Source organism: Cinclus cinclus, chromosome 1, assembly GCF_963662255.1.
Source record: "Cinclus cinclus chromosome 1, bCinCin1.1, whole genome shotgun sequence".
Classification (NCBI taxonomy): Eukaryota; Metazoa; Chordata; class Aves; order Passeriformes; family Cinclidae; genus Cinclus; species Cinclus cinclus.
Window position 1 is genome coordinate 91,869,528 of NC_085046.1, and position 26,180 is coordinate 91,895,707.

The following is a 26,180-nucleotide window of genomic DNA, read 5'->3' on the forward strand; positions in this document are numbered from 1 at the left end:
CCCAGGACACGAAGAACACAAGGCGGACAGTGCCCAAACACCCCTTCTCCCATTCCCCACAGCCAAACGCGGTAACGTGCCCAGCCCCGGCGGCCGAAGGTACAAAGCGGGATGCGAAGGAAGAGCGGACAGCCGCTGTGGGCTGGCGGGGAGCGATCCCGAGCGGAAGCGGGTGTGGTGCCACGGGACACCCGCGCCACAAGGCGGGAAGGGTTAACCCTGCCTCGCCCAGACCGCGAGAGCCGCCTCCCTCCTTCTATCCCTCCCTTCTCCCCGGCCCGGCGCTGCAGCTGCGCCCCGTAACTCACCTCCACCCCGCCCTTCTCCTCATCGCGCCACCGCCGCCTCCAGGCGCCGCCCCGCGGGCAGCCCCGGTGCGCTCTGGGATCCACGCCTCCTCCCTCTCTTTCTCTCTCTGTCCTTTCCTTCCTTCTCCTCCTCCTCGCCCTCCCCTTCCCGGAACTACGGTTCCCGGCGTGCCCCGGGAGCGCGCGGCGGAGCGCGGGGCCCCAGCGGTGGAACTTGCCCGGGTGTTTCCTGGCGACGGGGGAAGTGGAGGAGCCGCCGCCGCGGAGAGTGGGAGCCGCGCTTCTCCCCTCCCCGCTCCCGGGCGCCCGATCTACCATGAGACCCGCCATCTTCCCTCTCCTGCCTGATCCTGGCTGCCTCCTGCTCCTCCTGGTAAAAGCCGCCGGCTCCCCGCTGCCCTTCCCTTACCCGCGCCGGCTCGGGCAGGGCGGCGCTGGGGGTGCCCGGCGGGCCCCGCTCGGCGTTCTTTCCTCGCCTCCTTTCCTCCCCTCCCCTCCCCCGCCCGGCAGGTGCCGGCGGCCGGGAAGGAGGGAGCGGCCCCGGCGGCGGGGCCCGGCGGTGTGGCTGAGGCCGATAGGCTGCGCGCACGGGGTGGGGCCGCGCCCGGGCCCGGGGCAGTGGCCGGGCGGGCGGTGCGGCCTCGTCCCGGCTCCTCGGGAACCGGAGCCGGCGGGAGCGCCCGTAACGGGGCCCCTCTGCAGCCCCCCGAATGGAGGCTGCGGGGGGCGGCCGCTTCTGCCAGGCAGCCAGCACCAGGGCGGGAGGACACGGCCCTAAGCTGCGCCAGGGGAGGTGTAGGTGGGACGTGAGGGGGACTCGCTCCACAGCAAGGGTGATTAGACACTGGAATGGGCTGCCCACGGAGTGGTGGTGCCACTGTCCCTGGAGATGTTCAGGAAATGACTGACTGACACTCAGTGCCGTGGTCTAGTTGACACGGTGGTGTTGGGTCGTAGGTTGAGCTCGATTGTCTCAGAGGCCCTTTCCAGCCTCATTGATTCTGTGATCTTTAGTTGTCAGACTGCAGCTTTTTTTTTTTTTACTTACTTTTCTTTTAGGCTGGCATTACATGCATGACCTAAGCCACCTTCCGGCTTTGCCAGTACACAAATGCAATCACTGATGTGTGTGTTTTGTGGAGATAAGTTGCCTGTGCTATAGTTCTCTTGTCATTTTTTTTCTTTAAAAATAAAAACCCAGGCTGGTGTGGTGATTTTTAACTTTTCCAGATATGTATTGGGCCAGATTCTGGACCTTTTTAAAAATAAGTCACTTGCAGAACTAAGGAGGACTTGTGTGAATAAATTTTAATATGATTTTTCTCTTAAGATACTAGGGATTTTAATCAATCTATTTTAAACATCTATTTGAGAGAATAAAATGGGCCATAAAATTAAAGAATAATTGGAGGTAATGGTAGGCAGAACTCTAGAAGTCCAAAGAGGAGTACAGAGTAATATAGCTGCTAATGAATGGATGAACTGGTTAGGAATGTGAGGACACATCTGTAATGAACAGTACAAGTACTCATTATCCCTTTGAAATGTGCACTACTACCTGGGTAAGCTCTGGTTAAAGTATTGTGAACTTGCTGTCATTTCAGGGTTAGAACACACATGTAATTTGTAGGGTTTGAAAAACACATTTGAAATGTTTAAATATAGACAGCAATAATATAAAATAAAATACTGTATCAGGGACTGAAGTGAGGATCCTCATACTTTTTAGTCACATCTGTGTATTCAAACAATATTGCTTATGTGCTAGATTGGTTCTTACCATTATTTTAAATACAGACTAGTGAGCAAAACCAAGGAGCATGTACCATTTAAAGACACCATGCAATGTGTCCATTAAATAGACAACTACAAATTTGAAAAAGTGGCCACAAGTTAGTGAGTTTTCCTTTCTTCATGCTGCAGTTGATCAATGCAAATTAAGTATGCATCAATAAGAATTATGTTTGCCAACAAAAAGAAATCCAACAGGAAATAGCTATCATCTGCAGCTTGTCTGTATTTTGTCTGCTGTTTCTTTGTGTATGGGTCATTTAAACTCATTTCTAATGTGGTTTAAAAGAACTATATACATAAAACTTTAAGAAGAATGCAGTTCAGAGTTGTTTTTTTAAAAAATACAATTAAGTGTGTAATTATTCTGTGTCATTATATCAGCCATGGCCCTGTGTTGTAAGATGCCTGGTTACATGAATCAAACCAATGAATCATTCCTTTTAGTAATTTGTTAAGAGTTTTGAAGAGTTGTTCTGAGCAGTGTGGGGAGTATGAGGGGACCCTCTTTCTTTAGATGGGCTGAAAAAACTTTGCAAAAGTGTGTTGTTTTCTTGTGATTTTCAGTGTCCCTGATAAGGTGTATCAGATTATCTTTAAAGTTCTGGTAACTTTGTTTTTCTTGTTACCAGCTGCCCTGAATACTTAGGCCCAGCAATGCTACTTGGCCTTCCGGTCCACATCTAAAGGATGTGCCACCTAACATAGGCTCTTGGAGCATGGCATATTTTGTGGATAAGTGAATTTGTTAGTGTTACATCATTGGTTCATAGGACGGAACACACAGTGATATGTAGCTGCAAAAACAGCTTACTAAGCTGGTCTTAATTAGTAGTAGCAATGAAGTTATCAGGAATTCTTTTCCAGACTTTTGGATAAGCATATTTCTTTTCCAGGTGGGAATTTAATACTCTGCAAAAAAAGAAGAAAAGATACAGTGTCAAATCAAAAGAAGTTCTCGTCTAAAGTTCAACAGCAGATCACTACAGTTGTGGAGGTCTTTGTGTCTCATGCTAATATTCTTCCCTGGTCTCACTGAAGTTTGGGTTGGCACGAGGGAGATTGCAGCACAAAGGGATACCTGCAGTCCCAGCACAACTCTTTGCCCTTCCAAGTTTTCAGCATTGTACTGGGCTGATGGGAGCTGAAAAGAAACTGGAGAGAGGACAGGGGAGGTACAGGCTGGTGCAACCCCTGCCTCAAGAGCTGAGTGCACAGGCTGTAGAGGGTCTTGTACAGCTGTGTGCAAGACTGGAATAAGAGATGCATAGTAATGTCATGGGCCCTTGGAGAGTGAGATGTTTCTGCCTGGTCAGTGTATTGCTCAATACTGGGCAGGACAGAGCTTTAAGATAAATCCAAGACAGGGGAATAAATCCTGTTGGGAGAGTGGCTCATCGCATTCTCCCCTAAGGCAAGGTGTGGCTCTTTGGCTTTGCTCTATCCAGTAATTCTGTATGTTTGCCTGTACTCACAGTCAAGTGTACTTTGCCTTTAAAGAAAATTTTAGAACAAGACACTGTTGCACATGGTTCTTCTGCATGTGTTTGAGAGGCACTTGTATTGCTCAGTGCTTTCCTGGGAGGCTCATGCACAGAGCCCCTGAACAGAAGCTGTGACTGGAGGAAACCACCAACGGATAGTGAGGGAAATGAAGAGGGAAGTTCCTAACCGGAAATAATACTGTAGGGTAATATTTTTGTTTCTTGTTTTACTGCTGCTGCCTTTCATATCTTGATAATATGACATCAAGTATCCAAATAATGAAAGTGAAATGAAATAAAAATCGTCTTTCAACTTAGTGTTGAAGGTGTAGTAGGTTGCCCAAAGAGAAGTTGAACTCCGTAAATTCTATGTCTAAAGCATATATCTGTGCTTTTGCCTCTCTCTACATTTGTAATAGAAAACTGATTTTGTAACTGAGACTGTTGCTCAAAATACTATATTCTGAATATGCACATAAGTCTGTAATTACAGGCAGAATTTAGACCACTGAGCCTTATACAAGGGAATGGGTTCCCTTCAAGAGTAGTAAAGGACTTCTGAGTTGCCCATCATCTGCCATGATTTCTAAACAATGAAATAGAAGGCATTTGAGGAATGTTCCCCTTTGAAGAAGGGAAGCTGGGGAGTCTTGAATTCTTGCGAAGACAACTTGTATTTTTCATGCTATGCCATATGATAGGCTAGTTTCCTGTTTGGAGTGCTCAGGAGGGAAGAGAGAAGAAACTGAACTGGTTCTTGGAATTTAAGACTCAAACAATGCTGGAAAATGTATACATGAGTTATTGACAGTAAGATCTCAGAGATTCTGTTGCAGGTGGCTGTGATGACACACTCTGGTTTTTCCTTTGATATCCTTAATGGTCACCTCCATAATCTGTTTTGATTTTTGTTTGGTTGGGTTTATTTGTGGTTTTTTGACAGGACAGCTTTCTTAAGTAAGAGAGTGATCCTTATATTGCTTTCTAAATAAAGCAGAATTACCACATTCATATGTTTTAATGAAACCTACTTCATTTGAAAGATTTAAAGGTTATATGCTGCTATTCAAGAGAACCAATTTTTCACCTTGCAGACTCTTTTGTAAGCCTCACTTGTATAGCTTCCAGGTATTCTGTTTGCTTAAGGGGAGGGAATTATCCATAAGGCATGTGTACAAATGTGCTGTAAATTTTATACCAGACCTTCTTCAAAACCTCTTCAGCAGAGTCTAGAGATACATTCAAAACAAGTGCTTTAATAACCCTTTAAGTGGGTTTGGACGCATTAGCAATTCGTTATTTCCCCTGCCCCATTTGAGAGTGAGTTCTCTGGTGGTCTAGAGGAGGAAATACACAGCCCTTTGGGGATGTAAGCAGAAGCAATACAGGGAGTTCAGATGAGAGCTTAAGGAACATTTTCTTCGGAAACTCCAAACTGGAGAAAGCTTCTTGAGAAGTAGAGGAGGAGAGGTGTGTTACAGAGAATTAGGAAAGGAAGTGAGATCAAATTTCCTTTTGGGAGTTCTGCCTTTACCCTTCTTTTCTACCCACCATGTCTTCCTTCATCAGGAACATCTGAACCATTGGTAGAAACACATGCAGTTTTCTTTTACAAAACTGTTAGCAATGTCAAGTGCTTATATAGTCTTAATTTTAAAAAAGTTCATAGGTAAGATTTTAGAAGCTCGAATAGCTTTATTTTTTTATTGTCAAATTCACTGTCTCTCAGGTATTTCTTTTTACATTGTTAGTAGTTGTTCTGCAAAGTTATTGCTGTACTATAACACTAATTCAGAATGTTTTTTTCACCACTGGTTGAGGATGCTATGTTTTTCCAAACCAGCTGTAGTACTGTTTCCACATTTAATCATACTTTGGTAAAAGTGCCTTACAAAAAGCAGCAAGGCATATTGGAGAAGAATTCCATAATTTTTCCTATTTTTATATATAATGCTACTGAGAAGCTGACTAATACCTGAAAATGCACCCTTTATAGCTAAGAGCCATTCATGCCTTTAAAACATGTGCAAAGCTCCAGTACTGTCTTCCAGGTAAGCACCTGTGACTTGAAGCTGCTTCTAGGAGTGAACCAAACCTGGAAGCTCCTTCACATGCATGAGCATAGACCTTTAATGGTAATGATCCACAAGATCTGCACTTTGGGTGGCTAACAGGACATAAATGTTGTCCTCTACAGTGGCACTAAACAAAATGCGAAGTGCAATGCTCTGTGCCTTAAACCATTGAGGACAGAACATCTTACATGGTTACCTAAGGGCAGGTGCTCTGGGCATACTTTCAGCAAATAACTGGTAATCATGTATGCAGCACAAGGCTTCTGCTGAACACTGTAAATCTCTCTTTCATCTGTTCTTACTATGGTAAATGTTGTAGGTTTCTTCCCTCTCTTGTTTCTTGACCTGTGTCTGGCTATAGCAAGAAAGATTTGATGGAGGGGAGTATTGAGAGTCTCACTGTGTTTACCTGATAGGATCAAGTTGTAGAGTTCTGTTTTTTTGATTGCCATTGGAAGTTTGGCCATTTAAATTTTAAAGGACTTCTTAAAGTCATCTGGTATTACTCCCTGCTCAGTACAAGACTAACTTGGATGGACTTGCTCATGTTTTTTTCCAGTTGTCTTATATAATTCCAAGGATTAAGGTTCTGCAACTTGTCTGGTCACCTGTTTTAGTGTTGAATCAAAACTTTGTTGCAAGTTTTCTGTGTGGAGGTGTGGATTGTGTAAATTGTCTCTCATCTTATCACTGCTTCTTTGGGAAGAGTCTGGCTCTGCCTTCTCTATAACCTCTCATTAGATTGCTGGTAGCAGCAGTAATAACTTTTCCTTTAGGTTGAACAAATGCAGCTGTCTCAGCCTCTCCTTGTATACCCTGACTTCAGTCATTGCTCACCTTTGTAGCCATCTGCTGGGCTTCACTTCCATATATTAATGTCTTGTACGGGCAGTCCCAAAGCCGGGCACAGTCCTTCCGATGTGTTCACACAAGTGCCAGATGAAAGGAAAGAATCACTTCCTGTGGTCTGCTGGCTACACTTTGCTAACACAGCTCAGTGTGTGGTTGTCTCTGCTGCAAGGTCATGCTGCTGACTCCTGTTCAACTTGCTCCCCAAGACCTTTTCTGCAAAGCTGTTTTCCATCTGGTTGGCTCCCAGCCTATATGGGGTTATTGCAACATAGATACAGGACTTTGTCTTTGTGGAACTTTGCAAGGTTTCTCCCAGGCCACTTTTCCAGCCATTTGTGGTATCTCTGAATAGCAGATATTCCCTCTAGCTTACAAAGCACTTCACCCAGTTGCTGTATCCTTGGGGAGTTGCTGAGGAGGCACTCTGTTCCATCTTTCTGGTCATTACTACAGACAAACCTTACACCCAGTATTGGTCTGGAGAAACTTCCTTAGAGGCCACACAGACATGGTATCTTTGGTTACAGCCCTTTGAGCTCAGCAGTTCAGCTGCTGTGTCACTCACTTTATAGTTCACTTATTCAGTTCATGCATCAACACTTTAGGTCTAAGGATCCTTTGAGGTGCTGTGTTAGAAGGCAGACAATGTCCAGTACTTTTTCCTTGTTTACAGAGCTCAATGTCTTCCAACAGAAAACAGATTGATGTACTTATTCCAAATATATGCTGGATGGGTGTGGCTTCCAGAAAGAAAATTTGTCTCCATAATTCTCCTGGTAACCCAAGGAAAAGATATTTGGTCTGGTTCTGTGGTTCTATGTGCGTCCCAGTTGCTGAAGAGCTTTCTAATTTAGTCTTCTACTCATGTGAGTAATGGTTCTTTTCCCTGGAACTCTTCTATGGGCCCAGACCTCATCAGTCTCAAATCAGCCAAAGGCAACATTGAGTGTCTAAGCCTTTTCTGTGTACTTTGTCTCTATGTCCCCTGCTAGCTGAGCAGCAGGCCTACAATTTTCTTATTCTTCCTTTCTTGCCAGTGTACCTTAACATCCCTCAGCTCCAGCTGAGCTTGGACTGCTGCCAGCTCAAGCAGTGTTTCTCTCTTCCTACAAAGTATTTTTTTTTACCCCTACCTTCTGTCTGCTCCCTCTTTTTTTTTATTTTTTTAACTCATCCAGAAATTCTGTGCTAACCCATGCAAGTCTTCTGCCATACCAACTTTCTGCCCAGTGGAGTGGTTTTGAGCTCTTCAGAGGTTCTCCTTGAAGGTCTGCAAGCTCTTGTGTGCCCTTTTGACTTTCAGCACCGTTTTTTATGAGTGAACGGAATTAAGACACAAGTGTCTTCAGGTCTTGTCACTTTATTCAATGATCCTGTGAAGTATATATTTTTAGATTAAGAAAAAATCCTCGTAGATTATAGATGGGATTTAGTGTGAGCCCCAGTCATACATATAAAAGTTGCATTAGCAGTTGCAATGAAGTGAAACACAGGAGATCCAAAGTCTTGTTTCCTGGAAGATGTAAGTTTCCACATTTTACGTGTTGGAATGTCCCAGCTGCTTCACTTTGGGACCAAAATGAAGGGTCTGTTAATTCAGAGAGTGATTTCAGGTACATGGTCTGCTACATTGTTTCAAAGCAAGATACTTCTCTGTGGTTCAGATTTCTTTAATGACTGAAACTTTGTATCCTAAATGATGTTCGCGAAACAGGAACCTACCGGAACAGAACATAAAAATCTAGAAATGGAGTGTAGGAAATGACCTGGTTCCTTGGTGTGTTTTTTTTTTTTTTTGCAGCCAGCCTGTCTTCTGTCTTGTTTGGCATCCATGATTCTTGCCTGTTTCTTGTATGTTTCATTAAGGTGCATCCAAAAAAAAAAAAAAAAAGTGAATGTCTGCAAGGTTTTTTTTGGTTTTTTTTTCATAGATTTGTGAAAAGCAGAGAAGAGCAGTCTAATCTCTGTTGTAAAATAACTGGCAGTAAAGCTTATATTTTATCTCCAACTGGATTCATGTGGCAATTGGGCATAAACACAGAACTTGTTCATTAGGAACTCTGCAAGGAAGTATTTTGAAAGGCAACGAATAGGTGCCTGTTCCAATGGTCTGGAAAAAGCAAACAACAGCTGTGATAGTGTTTTGCTGTTTCCCATAGCTGTCATGATTATGAAGTGATGATATAATTAACTTTCTCAAAAGCTGCACAAAGGGAAAGCTTTTCAGTGATGTATCCATATTTGTAATCCCAAGAAAAGCTTTTTGTTCCTTTAGTCAGTCTATCACTTCTGACTCTCATAATTTACTGAAATCCCCTTTCTTAACTCTTGCTAGAAACACTTAGCTCCTAGATTCTTTGCCAGTCATAAAATTTATGAATTTTCATAAACATGTATATGAAAAAACCTTTTTCCTTTCCTTTTCCTTCTCCCTGTTGAATCAATTCACTTGGGATTTTGGACAAAATAACTGAAAGAGAAATTGGTTGCTTCACAAAGGTAATTACAACAGTATGTGGTGCAGGGGGTGAACGGTTAGGGGTTCTTTCCTACTAATGATCTGTTAATTAGTGAAGGGAGCTCAGCAGTGTTTGGCCTCTCAGGAATTACCTTTGAATGGCATTTAAATCTGCTTTGGTTAAAAGGTATAATTGAGGTGGGAGAGGCCTTTTTAGAATTTTTTTCTGTCAGCATAGGCCAACAGAATTTGCTAAACCAGTGCAAATGTCGACATATAATTGGTGTTATATAGATAATAACTATTTTAAAATAAGCCAATAAATAGCTGTAATACTTTGCTGAGGATTTTGGTATCAACAGCCTTCCATGTTGAGATCAGTAAGATTGCCACATGAAGCTGGTTGATTGCAGAGCCAGGGTGTCCAAAACTTGCTCTGAGTTCAAGCATTGCCCTGTGTTAGTGTGTTCATACTATTTTTAGGACTAGTCTGGAATACTTGCTTGGATGTTTTTGTCAGAGTCAGCTTGAAGTTGGCAGGTTTAATATTCCTTGAAGGGAGGTAGACCACTCTATGATTTACTTTTGTTAGTTTCAAAATATCTTTGGCATGTATCCTGTCCTCTGCATTACTTATTCTTCTGCTGTCCAGAGTTATCCAGGATAAATTGACTGCATATGTATAGGACCTTTGCAGCTGTTTAGGGCAGAGGGAGCATAGGTCTTCTACAGTCTGAAATTAGCCTCTCATTCTTCAAGGTATATGCAGCTGTGGTCCCAAAGGTGAATTTTTCTCTTCATGTTCAGGTAGCATTGCTTTAATCAGAACTCTTCCCTGGAAGATAGCCAATGGATTAATTTGTAAAAGGGTATATATATTTCCGTCCTCATATGAATTGGGAGATTTTTCCAATGCCAACTTCTCAATTAGAATGCAGCTGTGCAGTAGTATTTCTGTTACAAAGAATCTCCACTTATTTTGGAAAGGTCTTATCCATTATCCACTCATAGGTCATTAAACCCTAGCCTAAAAATTGTTTGATATAGACAAGCTAATGGATGTCCCCAGAGTTTTAATATGCTATGATTGACAGTTTGCATGTGTAGAGTGAAAGTTTGTCAAGTGTGCATCACAGTTATGCCTGGAATGAAGAAAATAAAATAAGCAGAGTAATGTAAGTTTAGATAATACTTCAAGGAATTCATTCTAAAGTTCAGAGTTCTAATGATAAGGGAATGATAAACAGAGAGCATCAAAATGCCATTGTATTTTAGATAGATTGTAATTTTGAAAATCTGAGGTGTTCCTCATTTTGATTTCTCAGAAAAAGAGGGAGGAGCAACAACACTGGACTGAATCTTAGTGGTTTTCATGTATGGGCAGACACTCTACACTACGAATGGCTGCATCACAGATTACTGTAGCTGTCTTTTGATAGTTGTACTAACAAAACCTTAGCCTCCTGCTGCAGCATTAGGAGGTAATTTGAGGAAAAGTGTCATCTCCATCATGCTGAAGGAAAACCAAAATCTCTAGCACAAGCAAAGTCGTAGTGATACTGGAAGTATTGGTGCTGAAAGCTCTAGATATGAGGTGGTTACATGTGTGTTCATTGTGGTGGAGATTGCAGAGCAGAACATGGCTATGTAGCAGTAAAAGTGGAAGAGGGTCAGAATTCAGCGTGAACTGCTAATTGCCACTGAATCAGCCATATGTTTGCTGCTCTGCTCTGCTGTTTAGTTCTAACCATCATCTCCTTCAGCATCAAATAAGGATGAGCTGAATCACAATGGCTGTCATTCTCTGCTTTCAAAAGGATTTTGATACCTGGAAGTACAAACAGGCAGCTGCACTAAGGTAAATGGTACAGTTTAAAAAGTATTATCAGACACTGGCTTGTCCACATGTCTTCCCTTAATGTTCTCTTTAGAGTGCAAGTTCAACCAATATATTTTGCATCCCTTTGGATGGACTAGGTGAGGAGAATGACTCAGCTGTACTTTTTCTTTAATTATTTTGTTTGTCTATTTATTACTTTCACTACTTTTTTTCCCTCTTAACCCAATGCCTCAACTGCATAGTTTAGAGCAGTGTTGATCCAGTGTGGGTATTTTTCTCATGGAGAAGAATGTTGCTGTGTGTTCATGGTTGTCCTTATATTGGCATCTGAGCAGTTGGTTTCAATAATTCATACTCACTCTTAAAACAAGTTCCAGCTGAAAGGTAAAACTGAACATGTTTGTATTTGCTTAAAGTTCCCACCTTTCTTGGTAAGGCACAGATCTGGAGAAAGTGGGTGTAAAAATTTAGTCAGTATTGCAACTAGATTGTGTAATTAATAAAAAGTTAAGCAGCTTAGAAGTGAGTAGGTGTTGAAGTTGATAATTTCACCTTTATTAAAAGTTGGTTTTGTCTTATTGAAGAATAAGCTCAATATGTGGTAAAATATGTCAAAATATAAATTTATTTTTAAATTGTTTAAAAGTGTTTTTTAATTGTTTTAAATTAAAAAAATGAAGTGATTATTTTTAAAGCAGTAGATTGTGTGTAGGCAGCAAGGATGGAAAATTCAATTATCCACTAATAGATTCAACCCTTCAAATTATTCCAAGGTAGCCAACATTCATGTGGCATAAGAAATACAGTTTCTTATGGAAACACTACATCTACTTTTGGTTTCTTCCTCTGAGATTATGCTTTAAAGGAGAGACTCTGAATTCCATGGCCACTCCTCCCACAAAAAGACATAAAAGTTTTTGTTTCATTTTGATATGCATTTTCATCACCAGTCCAAGAATGAATAAAACATAAATACATTTGTGCTATTTAGAAAAATATAAAAGCTAATCTCTTGTTCTGCAATGGCCCTGTGTAAAAACTACAATAAAGGGCACAGAAAAGCCTGTAGATTATGATGAATAACAAGGCAGTGTGTGCTTTCTGTAATGAGGAATGGAGTTAAAAGTACACAGTATCCAAGGTTTAAATTGTCTACAGCAAATTTTTTTGGTAGTGGGTTTTACATTTAGTCGCTGTGTCCAAAATAGAGAGGAGGCTCTTTTTCCTTGACTTAGTGAAAATAGAAAACTATTCTGCTCTGCCAGCCTCACCAAAATCTTGACAAGACTGAGCTGCCCTTTATTTCATATTGCTGGATCATGCTATAACAAGTTGAGGACCTTGAGGGTGCTGGCTTTCATACAGAGCAACAGCTGCTTAATTTGTGCTAATCATTTTGGAGATTGTATTTTTATTTTATGTGTGTTACTCCTCCTTGAAAGTGTATCTTGATGTTGTTGCCAAATAATCAGAGCAGTTGGCAAAATGGAAAAGAAAGAGTTATTGGAACATGAGGTGTTTTTTCCTAAAAAGCTGCACAAATGTGACCTTTCTTTTTCAGGGGATTTGTAGCTGGTTCTTTAAGAGAAGCAGCTTGGTAAATAAAATATCTAAAGATTCAGAGTTTTCATTAGTTTCCTGGGGAGCTGAATTAATAGCTTTAAATCTGTGAAACAGGCTTTAAGGTAGCTTCCTAGTTGTGAAGATGCATAGGACTCTGAACACTATTCACAAATTAATACAGATGTTAGACATCTGTTTACATCTTTTGAAGGTCTATGGACTGTGTTCTGTCTATGTGGATGTATAAGGCAATGAAACCAGTGGATCATAACCCTGACTGAAGAGGACTCTTTTCTCTAAAGGCCAAGAGAAATAACTGAAAGTTACAAATAATTCAAATGGAAACAAATTGCAGGTCTTATCTCTGTGACATTTTTTTAGACACACCTCATGTCATTTTTTGAGCCCTTGCTTAAACATTTCTATAAAAGACCGTGATCCATAGGTTTGTGGCCAGAGATGTGATTCTGCTGCTAATAGCTTTGTGGAAAAAAATGCAGTGCAATGGGCTGCATGTTGTGATAATGGTGCTTAATTCTCATCTCTGCAATGGACTTTTTGTATGAACATCTTGTGTCTTCTAATGGTAGTTCACACACTGTTGAGGTTAACTTACCCATTTTTCTGGAAATCCTTGGTGCTGTGGTATCAGGCCATTGAGAAATTTCTGCAGCTGTGAACTATTCCCAGTCAAATGGGACAGTCCTTCAACTCCTTTGCTTGTGTGTTAAGTTCATTTTTAGGAACCATCAGGTGTGAGGGCTTTTTTCCTGATTTGTCACGTCAAATCAATATAATTTGTATTTTCAAAGATAGCGTTATAAATTGTGAATTTTCTGTTTCCAATGTTTTCATCTGAAAATAATTTTTTTTCCAGTATTAATAAGATATGCAGCTACACCAAATATTCCTTACACACACTTAAAATGGGAATAGACAACAAGATGCGTGGAAGATGAAAAATAGCATGACTTCTTTTTAATATGGTGGTCTCTGCTTAGCTCTGTGCAGTTACAGCATTGTTTGGCTAAAACAGTGTAAAAATGAACTGTCTGTCAAGGCTGAAGAAGTAAGTTTACTTTTCTAATTTTTTTCTGTTTAGTAAGTTTTTTTTCTCTGTTCTCCTGAACATTAGTAACTGCAGGCTTTAAATCTGTTTTAAGTAGCTTATTTAGAGCATGTTAAATTTTCTTGACTAAATTTAAGATATGGCTTTTAAGTGAAAAATTATAAGTAAATTTTTTTTTTTGTTGCCCATTTAAAAATTGTTCTGAAAACTTGAATATAATTCAGAAGGCGTTGTTAGTTAATGGTTTGAAATAAGAGATCTTTTTCTCATAGTCTTATAATGATAGCAGCTTACATTGCCAACAAAATCCCTGCATATTCATCAGGGATGGCTGCAGTTAGTCTAAGTTATGAAAATGTTTGGGCACAGTCTGGAAGCAAGTGGTAACAGCTAAAAGTTGAACTCCTCTCACTGAGAGGGTGAATAATGTTCTTTTTTTATTTTCCCTCAGCATTCTCTATTTACTGTTACCTCTCTCTGCTCTGAACTTTGTGGTTCATTATGAGGCTTCTGGGAATGCTGCCAGCAAGATGTTCCTGATGGATGGTTCTGAAGCCAAAATTCAGGGGCTCTTACAATGTCTTGCCAGCTTTGGCATTGCTGTCTTCTGGGATTGCTTTCAATTTGTGTCATCCTACAGCAGGCTGTAAACCCGTCTGCTTCCTGTTGTCCAGGAGTTTAATGCAGACCTCAGAGCAGCAGCAGATCAGCATCATGCATAAAAAAAGAGGTACTCAGGGCCTGACAGTCAGCAGCAGGGTCCTGGGGGGCTTGGACTTCAGGTAGTAACTTCAACATGTCAGTATGGATTAGGTGTGGGCTAGACCTGGTTGCCAAATGTAAAATGATTTTGTGTTGGAGGAGAAAGATGGTTTAGTTGTGTGCCTTTAGGAATTCCCAGCAGGAGGAAAAGGTAAATGACAAGTTTAGCAAGTGAAAATGAAAGCTGTTTCTTGTTGATTGCCTTGCAGGTATAACATTAATTAGAAATCATAATGCTCCATGAATACATTTTCTAGATTCTACAGACAGTTTACTTTGAAAATGAGGACCTCTGTTTCATTATGTGCATTGAAAAATCAATGCACAAAGAACTAGAATGCAGAAGACCTGTGTTCTTTTTTTCTTTTCTTGCAATTTTAAGGTTATGCACATTTAAACTTTTTAAATCTCCTGCAATAAAGTGGCATGTAAAGTATAACAAACTTGTAAAAGAAATACTATTAAACCTATAGGTCTGTGTCTCCTTTCCAGTTAGCAATTAAAGAACTAACAGTACTAACTGGTGCTGGTAAAATGTTGAAAAAAGGTTGACCTAAATCTCTTGAATAACTAGCAGGCTTTATTAATGGGATGTGTGGAATGGAAATTGAGCAGCAATACTGTCAGCAGAAGGTGAGTGGAACCTGGATGTGCTTTTATTTCCTCTTTGGGAAAGTGATGTGAAACCTGGCAGAGGTTCAGTGTTGGGTATGAGTTGAATAGGTTCTGTCCAGGCATTTTGTTTTGTGTGAGGATACTTGTGTGGCATTGCATGGCATGTTTGGTAGGATGATGGTGGTTTTTCCAGCAGTGCTTTGAGGTCTTTCATTGGAAACAATCAGAATAAATCTCAGCTGGTTCCTCGGAAGTGACTGGTACTGGCTCCCTAAGCTATTGGCTAACTTAAAGTGAGGACCAAATCTTGATCAGAAACACTAAGACTTCTGTACTAATTAAACTTCCTAGTAAAAGCATGACCACTGTTATCTTCAGAAACTTCCAGGAACTTGAGCCATGATGTTCCTGCTTTATTTGACAATACTTCTGAGAACCAGAAAAGTAAAAGTATATGTCATCTCCTCTTTTTCCCTCCCCCCATATGAGTTGAATTTTATTCTTGTGAACACATTGTTCAGTTCCTGCTTTTTCCCCCCAGCAACGTATTCTGTAAGTGAGTAAAGCTTTCGGCATTTGCTTATTTCAGTCTACATTTGTTTTGTCATTTTTCTGTAGTGTTAAATGATTGTGAGTAGATTATAAACATCCTAATCTAAATTGAGCACCTTCACTCAAGTATTTTATATATCATATTCCACTCTATTTTTTAAAATCTTTTTATTTCATAGATGCTTAGTTTTACCCTGAGATTTTTAGTTTGAACATTTAAAAAATAGAAATATAAAAGTTACTTAATTTTATCCAATGTAAGTGCAGCTTGAGTTGTTTTCAGGTGTGCTTAAGTAACCAATTTTCCTTTTGAGTTATTTTTTCAAGATGCTTTCTTCAATGAGTTTGTGGCTATCTTGTGATGCCAGTTTGATTTTTTTTTTTTTTTTTTTTTTTTTTGTATTTCAGTTACAAATATGAACAGTCATTCATAGGTCCTGCTATGTGCCAGTGGAATGTCAAGTTTGCATTTAAAAGTGAAAAATTCTGACTACTTTTCTTGGCCACTATGCTTTTCAGAACTTATGTTCAATACCCGCTATGAAATGTGTAGCTGATATTCAGAAACTATTTCCTCAAAAGTGCCTTGTTTTCTGCTCATGGGTATCAAGCACAGGCTACAAAAAAAGTCAGAAAATATTCTCAAAGCACTGTAGCTTCTTAGAAATTTAAATACGAATTTGTATTCCTTTATGATAAATAATAATAGTAGTAATATCATAAACCCTCTTGCATCCCATGGGATAGCAAGATTACTGGGTCAAAAGGAGGTGGTTTTTTTCCTTACAGGCATTATACCTTAATGAAAGCTTCAGCTGGAGTGAGGCTTGCATATTTATTGACATTTATTCAAGGAATGTTTTTTTCCCCCCAGTCTGTCTACTTATTATTAAAAGTTCGGCAGCCACAATTATTTAGTCAGTATAAAATGTTTGAGAACATGATTATGAATATATTTGACAAAACCGAAATTTTCCTACTTCTAGTGGAAAAAGTATTTCAATTATCTCAGATTTTGTACAACTTTTAGGGAAAGGTGTTCTTAGTCTTAGTATTTTTCCACTGCTGTAGTATAAAGGGACAATAGGGTATATGGTCAATTTGTTTTTCACCTTCAATACATGAAGGTGTTTGGAATATTTGTTTTGTTGTTAATGTCTTAGTACATGCAGCTTGTACTGCATTACCACAGTAAGAGTTAAGAAAGCAATCACAAAATTTATTTGTGGTATAAAGAAGTGTTAGTTTTAATTGCTTTTTTCTGCATATAGCATAGTCTAGAAGAGGATTGCATTGGTTAGTTAAGTCCTGTGCTTTCATGGTGCAGTTAAATATTTGCATTGCAAGTTAAATGCATTCTAAGTGTATTGTGGCAATCTACAAATATGACTACAGTTCCTGATCCACTGAAGTATATCTGCTAAGTAACAGAGCTTATTTCTCAGCTGCAAATAATATGCTTATCTATGTAATGTTTAATTTATGTTAGCTTATCCTGTTAGATAAGATTTGTCTTGCTGCTGGAAAGTTATACCAGAAAAAGCCAGGAAGGTTTTAGAAATTGTTATCTTACCCATTCGGTTTGTTTAGACAATATGCTACTGCTGAGCTCTTGTGAAAATAGTTACACCAAAACCTACTGCAGAAATTCTTTTCAAGTGTGAATGGTGATGCAGAGCTTGTGTGCAGCAGCTGAAAAGTTCCTGCTTTCTAGAGACTTGTGTGGCTTTTCTCTTTGAAAAAGCCTTGTCCAGAATTACAAGCAGGAAAGTAACTCTGTGGTCTTCAGAGTGATCAGAAGTTCTTGAGGCCTTGCAGGGCAGGTGAAGCCTTAGAACACTGAATTTGCAGTAAGTCACCTGCAGTAAGATCAGATGATGGCCAAGAAAATTATTGTTGAAATACCCTATACATTATTGTCTAGAGCAGTATTCCAACTGTTATTGTCAATTGTAGCTACTGCTTCAATTGTACACAAGTTAGGTCAAACCTAACATTTGCAACAAAGCAGCACGTGCGTACAAACAAAACCTGTGCCAGCACATGCTGACCTGACCCATTACTCACTACAAGCGTAACACCCTCCCCCAGCAGCACCATGGAAGCTGTCATCCCATGCACCACCCAAGGGGTGATGGGGAGGTGTCTGCACTAATGGTTGCTGCCAGCTGTTGCTTCTCTGGGGATAATTTGGCCAGTGTGGATCCAGGTCCATATAGGTAGCTTCTTGCTCCAAAGACAGAGCCCTACCTTCTTGCTGCTCAGTAGTCAGCAATGTCAGCATCTTCAGAGGAACTGCCTGAATACTAGGCTGCTGGAACTTGTGCATTGCATAGCTTGCTTAATCAGATAATTTTTTTGGCAGATTGTGTTGTTACACTGCCTGTTTAATCTCTGGACCTCACATCTGAACCATTAGGTTTGTTTCTCTGCGGTACTCTTAGAGCCACAGTTCAGACACTTCCCAGGCAGTTGAAATGCCACAGGAAGACTGTGCAAAGTCCACCACAAATCTTAGATTTGCATTTAAGAATGGTTCAAAAGAGAAGCACTGGTACATATTTTGTATTCCAACAGCTGGTGTGTTTTCAGCCTATCATGTAAGATAGAGTTATATGCTACCCAAGGGCCTCCATATGGGAAATGCAAAAGAATCAGTATCTTCACTGGGAAGTGATTAGTGATCCACATTAGTAATCTTTCTGATTAGTGATCCGCAAATGAGAAAGAATTGAAAATGATTGCTTGCTGCAGATCTCACCTGTGTGCGATTTACAGTGATAGTTTTAGAGCTCTTGACAGTGTCTCACTGCAGAAGTTTCCCACCATTTTTGAAGCTGATCTTAAGGAAAAACAGGGATCCAGTTTGGCTTTTTTTTTTTTCAATCAAATATTTCATATGCACATGTAATACATATTAGGAAATTCAGTGTGTGACATTGAGTTTTTTGATAAACTGTAAACAGTGTCAAAGGCAGATAAATCCCGGAGGCTTGTTCTTCATAGTCATGGTCCTACTTTATGTTCAGGATAGGTTTCAGGCTCTTCCATAACTGCGGTATCAATGTTGTATCTCTGGTTCCTGCTATACAGCTGCTCTATGTGGTTTTATTTGGATGGTCTTTATGCTTTTAGCTGTGTTTTCCCTTGGTGCCTCTTGAGCCATAGGCAGATTTTCTTTGCACCTTAAGAAGTAAATAAGTCCCTGGGAACATCAATAGAATGTATTTTGTGTGCTGCCACACATCTCTGGTCTCTGCCCAACTCCTTGACCTGTGCATTTTTGCCAGTTCTTTTACAAAAACCTTCCTTTTCCTTTCCTGTTACCTCTGTCAGCTGAGGAACTGTACATCAATTGAAAATGTGAAGGCATCAGAGCAAAGCATCTGGTCCAAGCCCTGACTGTGCTTAGAGTAGTGATGACTTTCTGACTGGCTTGCTCAGGATGGAAACATTCGTATCCCAGACAAGAATCTATTATCCTACTCAAAAATTAGCATGCTTGTCTCTCTCAAAGCAAAAATAAATTGTAATTCACTGATGCCTCTCTTACCTGGGATAGAACTCTACCTCCTATTTCTTCCACTGCATTTTAGGAAAAAAGATCTGGGCCAGTTGCACTGAAAATGAGTGTCCATCCATAAAACTGTGTATTGCTATGAGCATTGCATTAAGAGTAATATAAATGTTCCTTTGTAATTGAATGATTTGGCTGATGTGGTGTCTTGGTTTTTATAGTCTGATAAGCCTATTGCATGCTGGGACTGAAGCACTGTCAAGTGGAAATACAGAAGGAGATAAAAGACTGTAGCTAGTTGAGTTAGATGTATTGAAATTGTTTCCTAAAACAGCAATAAAAATGCACGCAATTGAGGCTTTACTTAATGAGAAACATTTGAGCCTGACAAGGTCTATAAGTGACAGAAGGAATTAGTTGTCTCTGTGTAAAACCTCTGTGCCCACATGCTTCTGAGCTGTGTGAGGTTGCTGAAATGGGGTTTCATTTCTTTCTTCAGAGTGATATGAATATACGTTGCTCTTGAAGGTGCAAAATTTACCTGTAACATTTCTGGCTACATAATAGAAAATTGTATTGAAATAACTAATTTTGCTTTAAATGTGACACTATGTTATATCTGTAGTTTGTGTATTTGCAGTACTACTGTCACCTGAAATGTATCGACTGAATTACAGTTCTTTTACTGTTCTTCTCTAGCTTTTGAACTACAACACTTAAAAATCACACATAAGTTACTACTTGACTGCTGAAACATACCTTACTGGTTTTCTTTCTCTTTTTAGGTGTCTTGGCTTTTTAATCCAGCAAGAAGTGAAATAACAAGTCTAGATAGTGGAAATATAGATGACATTTTAAGTGAGTACTTCAAATAATTTTTTCTTTGTATGTCTGCAGTTACTTATCTGTGTGCATATTGTAGTGATATTAAATGAATATTCATACCCAGCTTTGAATATATGAATTGCAATCAGCTTAGAAATATTAAGTGCCTATGGTCGGAATTAACTGTCTGAACTGATGTATTGCAATGAGAATTTGAAGTGTCTTAAGAAAATAACTGTCATCTTGTTTGCAGAAGGGAATGCTTGATTACATAACAAAAACCAGTCTAGAGGGCATTTTAAAAGTCCCCCAAAAAATAGCACCAAGTGAAACCCATGGTAATGGGCCTTAAGTATCTTGCTTGTTCAGCTCTGGCTTTCCTCAGGTTAAGCATTGTCCTGATTTTTGTGGCTCATAGAATGGAAATCTTTAAACAGATATGTATTTCTTGTCTGGAAACCTTTCCCTCTGAGAAGTGTGCAACTTGCCTGTATCTGGTTGGTTTTGCAGGAAAAAGTTACTACATTGTTTCAAATATAGCAGTAGGGAAAAAATGTTTTTTAAGGTCTGGACTAGAACCTGCCTTATCTTATGGGATTGTTTTTTGATATGAAAGCTGTTTGTAAATACCTTTTCTACAGTGGAAAATTTAAAATTATTTTATACAATGTAATTCACGAAAGGAGATGTATGCTAAGTGTAAGTGCTTTTAAAATTCATCTCATTACTTTCAAGAAATACTTTATGCGTTGGAGGTAACCCTAAACTTTTCAGTGCTTGTTATTTACCTACTCACCACTTGTGTCCCTTGCTGATAATGCAAATCTTAACACCATAATTATAGTCAAACTTGGTGTTCTCCAGCCTACTCAAGAGTTGTCTTTATCAGTATGTTGTCTTTTCCAGGCTTTCAGCATCCTTATCTTCACATGTTACTGCTCTGTAACTTTGTCAGTTTTCTGCTTTACAAAGCTGTGGCTGATATTCTGTAGTTTGAGTATATATTTCATTTTTTTCCAGTGTGTAGACCAGTACTACTACTAAAAATCAATTTTTAAGCATGGTCGATTATTATATTCTGTAAAGATCATACTTTATTTTTGGGCAGAATATCTATCTTTTTTTGACCTTTTTTAAATATGTGAAAAGGAATGCATAAGAACATTATTTCATTACCTCATTATATATATCCCTGTAGTACTGCATTTTTTAAGTGTTCATTAGCATTTTTCTATTTTTTGGGACTGAAAATTTCTTTGCTATCTTTTACCATAGTATCCAGGTTAAATAAGATAAGTAAGGACAAATCAGAGCAAGTCGCACAGACAGGCTGCTTGTTCATCAGTCTTCTACTGCAAATAGCTGGGATTTCAGGTTTTAACTGGTTTTTAACACTTATGAGTAATAGAGCTAGTGCTTAAAGAGCTACTGGAGTACAATTTCTAGATGTGGCTACCTTAATTTTAAATCCAGAAATAACTTTTACTTCATGTGTCACTTAATTACTTCTTGTGTGTCTTAATGCCTTAAGTATTTACATTTATTTGGTCTTATATATCAATAAAGTCAATAGAACACTTGACTGAAGGCCTCTTTCATCTCTTTCCCATTTGTTATAGGTTGTATTTCAGATAAGATTTACCCCAGCAGTTTTCTAGGAGTCAGACTAAGCTCTATGATGAATTATCTAGAAATACTTGCTGTTGTAGTTTTTTTTTGCACGTACTTTTATAATCTCAGATAAAAGAACTGAGAAGTTTGCCTCACAATGTGACATTGGGCTTTTTCTTTTTCTTTCTTCTCAGACAATGCAGATGTTGCTTTAGTTAATTTTTATGCTGATTGGTAAGTTATTCAAGTTGTTTTTTTTTTTTTATGTTTAAGCTTCTGTCTTTTGAAAACTGTCATGTTTGGCCATAGTTTTCTAATTGAAAATACAGTAGTCAGTTGCTTTCAAAACTGTTCTTTCCTGGGTTTATGTCCTGATTGCTTCTCCTTCTGTCTGTGCTTCCTAGGTTCATATTGTCATAGTTTTAAAACATACCAACCTTAATTATGATCGTTGCTTTTAGGCATACAGCAATAACCCCTCAACATAGCACACTTCCAGTCTGTGATGTAACCTGACTTTTGAGTGAGAACAGATCAGTTTTGGTCATGGAAGTTCTCTGTATTAAGGGTGGAGAAGAATGAGGGATGGGAAGCCATTGGAACATGTGCATGGTTACATATACATTCTAGATAAATGTGTAGCATGCAGCTGGGCTGCCCAGGGTCAGGGTTTTTCAGCTCTTGGTATTTTAAGACTTGCAAGATTTGCTCTTCCCTTACATGTTTGCTGTTGCAGACGTAACTGCATCCCCAGGCTGTCACTGTTAACTTTAAGGTGAGTTTCAGTGCAGGCTGGTTTACTGCAAGTCTACTCCTTGAAGTCTCATTCTCACAATTTCTTCAGTGCCATTATGCATCTCCAATTTAAAAATCTGCCATATGTTTGGAAGGACAGAATATAAAATAATTTTATTGACATATTAGTAATGGGCTTGTGCACTACTGTTACCCTGAACTCCCTAAAGCCACTGAAGCATCTTTATAATCCTACCACCTATTCTGTAGGCAGAAAGAGGGAATTTGTTTCAAAATCTGACATTTCTGGAAGGAAGGGACCCTTAGGGTTCTCTTTGCTCTTACTGCTGTAAAAGCAGTCTGCTCAAATTCTGCCAAACCTGGCAGAGAGCAATAATATAATACATAATATTTACAACTTGTATTATTGACCTGTAGAAAATTACCTGTGATATTTCTTGAAGATATTGGTGAATATTTCAATCTCAACAATCTAAGGAACTTCTTTTACTACATTTTTAATATCACTTTCCATGGGGTAATTCAGGTAGAAGAAAATGAACAGTATGCTTTCTGAATAGAATATATTTCCTAAAGGCTTATAATTGATTAATGGTATTTCCTAGGGAGATAAAGCAGGGGAGTATATCTTGAACTATGTATTCTTTCAGAATTACTTTTTTATTTGCACCTGATTTATTCAAGTTACTTTTGAACTGATTTTTAACCAGTCAGTTACTGGGATGATTACAGGTAGCTGTGATTTTCCCAATGCTTTTTCTTTTTTTTTCCTTTTTCCTTCAAAGATTGAAGTGTTCCAGTAGTCATCAATTTAAATATTTCAAAGTGATATTTTGAAGTCATGGTTTTGTTTTCTATTTACAGGTGCCGCTTCAGCCAAATGCTGCATCCTATTTTTGAGGAAGCTTCTAATGTGATCAAAGAAGAATATCCAGATAAGAATCAAGTGGTGTTTGCTAGAGTAGACTGTGATCAGCATTGTAAGTAATTCCTGATTTAGGTTTTTCTGTGCTGTCTTGTGACCAAGTTGGTAATTGTATTGAAAAATATGCTAAATAGCTGTGCAAAGTGTAGCTGTAGCTGGCCCATCATTTAGCCCAGGATTGCTTTTATTACATCAGCAAACCTCTTCTTCCAAATTTGCCAGGGCAGTTTTCAATGTTTCTTTCTCATTGCATCTGTCAACATCCTTTTTTTTTTTTTTTTAATCAGTTCAGCCTATCACATTTAATGAGGATAAAAGGGCTGTGACTATAAATTGAACTGGATCATTGAGGTGTCAGAGAAGCACTATTGCAGCAAATGATGCAGGTCTTCGCAACCAAGAAGAGGAAGGGGTAATCTACCACTGTTAGCCTGAAGAGTATGTTCTGATCAGATCTTCCTTCCACCTCGGAGTCATGGTGGGGGCTGTGTTTCCTTTCACACAGCCAGGCAGGGATTAGAGTGTTGCTCTGCTGTTATTACACATGCCAGAAAACAGTTGCCTATTTGGGTTGGGTTTTTTCCCCATGCCCAGACGTACATGAAAATGATACGCAAAATCTTATTTTATGCTGTTACTAATCCCTAAAGTTCCTTTTAAATCCCTTAATAAGTAAAATGTGAGGAACATCTGCTGCACATTGAAAGGCAAATGGATGCTACCAGGATTTTTATTTACACTATTGCATCGGCTGTGTTGTTTTATGCTTCTTGGAGAACAGCCTTTCTAGGAATAATTTCTTTACAGTGGTTTGTGATGGCCAAAGAGTATTAACAGCAGAAATTCAGTTTAATCAGTACTGATTATACTATTTGGGCAAAAAAACTGTTTATTTGTAAGAACAAGCATCACTGGAAATTAGCTCATGTTTTCAAGTCAAGATAATGACAACAAAACTTTCTATAAAGTTCTCACTAATGAACACAGTAAAATCAGCCTGTGTTGTTCATTTTATTCTTAAGGTTTAAATTAACTGCTGAAGTTGGTACTTTGGTTGCTGTAGCTTCAGTTGCTTGAATAACTCAGAGTCTGGGCTGCTGGATGCCCAGTGTTTAGCTATGAGATGTTCTTGTCTTAGCAGTTATAGTTAAGAAAACATTTTTTTGCCCCCCCCCCCCCCCCCCCCATCAAGTGCTGGAAACACTTTAAAAGTTTGTTGCTTAATCCTCTCATATGCTCTTTGAATTAAAGTAGTTTGTGCTTGTTACAGAGAGTTAAGAGGAGGAGATGCTATGGAAGAGAATACCTAAGAGTACCTGTAGTAGGTTAAGTGGTAGGAGGCAACCAGGAGTTTTAGTTTTTCTTTTTTATTTCTGGGATACCATTAGTTCTCTGTATTTAAGGAGTTCTCTGTATTTAAGGACTATTTTTGTCCTTAATTTAAGTAGATCAGCATGACTGCTGTTGCAAAAGGTATATAAAATGTGAGAATTAAAATTAATGACAGGTAATTTACACTGCCTTTTTGAATTGAAATAACAAAGTTGTGGATGGTATTCCTAGTTTCTACTATTTATTTGCTGGGTTTTAAACAATGGTACATTTCATGGCACACAGGTATTTGGCCTGTCCTAAAGTTTTAGGTATTTTAGCTTGGATTTTAATGTGTACAATAGCAGTTTTTTAGTAAGAAACCAGATATTACTGTGTTATCAAGGTTGGGCCTGCTGTAGTATTTTGCTGAATGCTGGTGTCAAGATTGCTAGTGGTTTGGGATTTTTTACTCAAACTTTATTTTTTATGTGTTTGCATATTTAGCAACACTAGAGGTTTTATGTCAATATTTTGGAGGTTTGTTACGCCACCAAATGTAGATTTCATACCACTAGTAATTCGCTATTAGAGTGATTTTCTAGAGCTGGTGGATTATTTGCATTACAAATGATCTGGTTCTTTTTGAGGCCAAGACTCTGTAGGGAATCCAAATAGCTGATTTCTGGCCACTCAAAAGCAGCTTTCAGAATGGTCACTCAGGCATAGATACTTTCTATTTAATGCACTATTATTGAAGCACACTGCAGGGCTCAACAGCTACCACCAGCTTCTGAGGGTAAAGCAAATTAAAGAGAATTATTGATGTACTGCCAAATGTTTGATGCCTAATGACAAAACCATCATTCTGTCTGCTCTTATAGCCAATATAAATATGTTTATCTGGAAAGTGACAGTCCCTTATACATATTATATTAACTATATAGTTGACTATATAGTTATTAACTTTATAACTGTAAACATACATATTAACACTGTATTAAGCCTCTGTATGTGTTATATTTTACACTAGTTTATAATATTGTGGAAGATAATTATACCTGAAATGTGTAGACAAAGTCACTGGGATGTATTTAAGCTGGTGTGTAACACACTAAAGGTAAACCTGAAGCGGGTACTCTGTTTTTCCAAGACCATATCTTTTTATAACTTAAAAATATTTGAATTCTGCTACACTATGTCTTGTTAAAATCTTTGATGGTTTTGACATGTTCAGTTTAGTAATTCATCTATCTTAAATATTAGGCACCTCTCATCTAAATATAATTCCTAGTAAAAGTGATCTTCCATATAAAATTACAGAAAATCTTACTGCACAGACATTATTAGGGAAGTTTTGTTCCATGGTTTGGGGTTTTTTGTTTGCTTGGGGGTTTTTGGGTGGTTTTTTTTCTTGCTTTTTAAATAATTTGTGTTAAGCAGGGGTGTTGGAAACTCACTTGGTGGAATAGATTTCCTGTGTTTCTGTTCTCTGTGGGTGAATATTGCAATCTAGAATTCATGTTTCTCTAGGGAGAGTTTATGTTTTGGACTGTTTCTCTAAATTCAACATTAGGAGCTGTAGTATAGAATTCTTGTAAATTGAAGTATATATGTGGGGGTTTGTTTTTACTGCAACATAATTTCCTTTGGTTTCTGAGTTAAATAAAAAATAGTAGCTAGTTTGAATAGATATTTGTGCCTCCAAACATAAATCAATTTCTCACTGAGGGTGTGTAAGAAGATGCTTTGCTAGACAGACTGTTCAGGGAACTGTTGTTCTTCCATTCAAAATGGGTCTGGGAATAGTATTTTTTCTCAGTTTTGTGAGCTGCTGCTCCCTCTGTGTTCCTGCAATTTGTGTTC

General features: G+C 38.9%; 1 protein-coding gene across 3 annotated transcripts in view; it reads left to right on the forward strand.

The window, feature by feature from the left end:
- The first annotated feature begins 464 nt into the window (after nucleotides 1-464).
- The window catches only part of ERP44 (endoplasmic reticulum protein 44), a 47,514-nt gene continuing 21,798 nt past the window's right edge, over nucleotides 465-26,180 (forward strand). Inside the window, exons 1-5 of one of the 3 annotated variants that reach the window (XM_062515516.1) lie at nucleotides 7,241-7,376; nucleotides 8,951-9,009; nucleotides 19,672-19,744; nucleotides 21,517-21,556; nucleotides 22,943-23,058. In XM_062515516.1, the coding sequence (XP_062371500.1) occupies nucleotides 7,241-7,376; nucleotides 8,951-9,009; nucleotides 19,672-19,744; nucleotides 21,517-21,556; nucleotides 22,943-23,058 (424 nt within the window). Of the gene's footprint in view, nucleotides 682-7,240; nucleotides 7,377-8,950; nucleotides 9,010-19,671; nucleotides 19,745-21,516; nucleotides 21,557-22,942; nucleotides 23,059-26,180 lie in introns of those variants that run through there. The other 2 variants (XM_062515525.1, XM_062515533.1) reach the window with 2 other exon arrangements.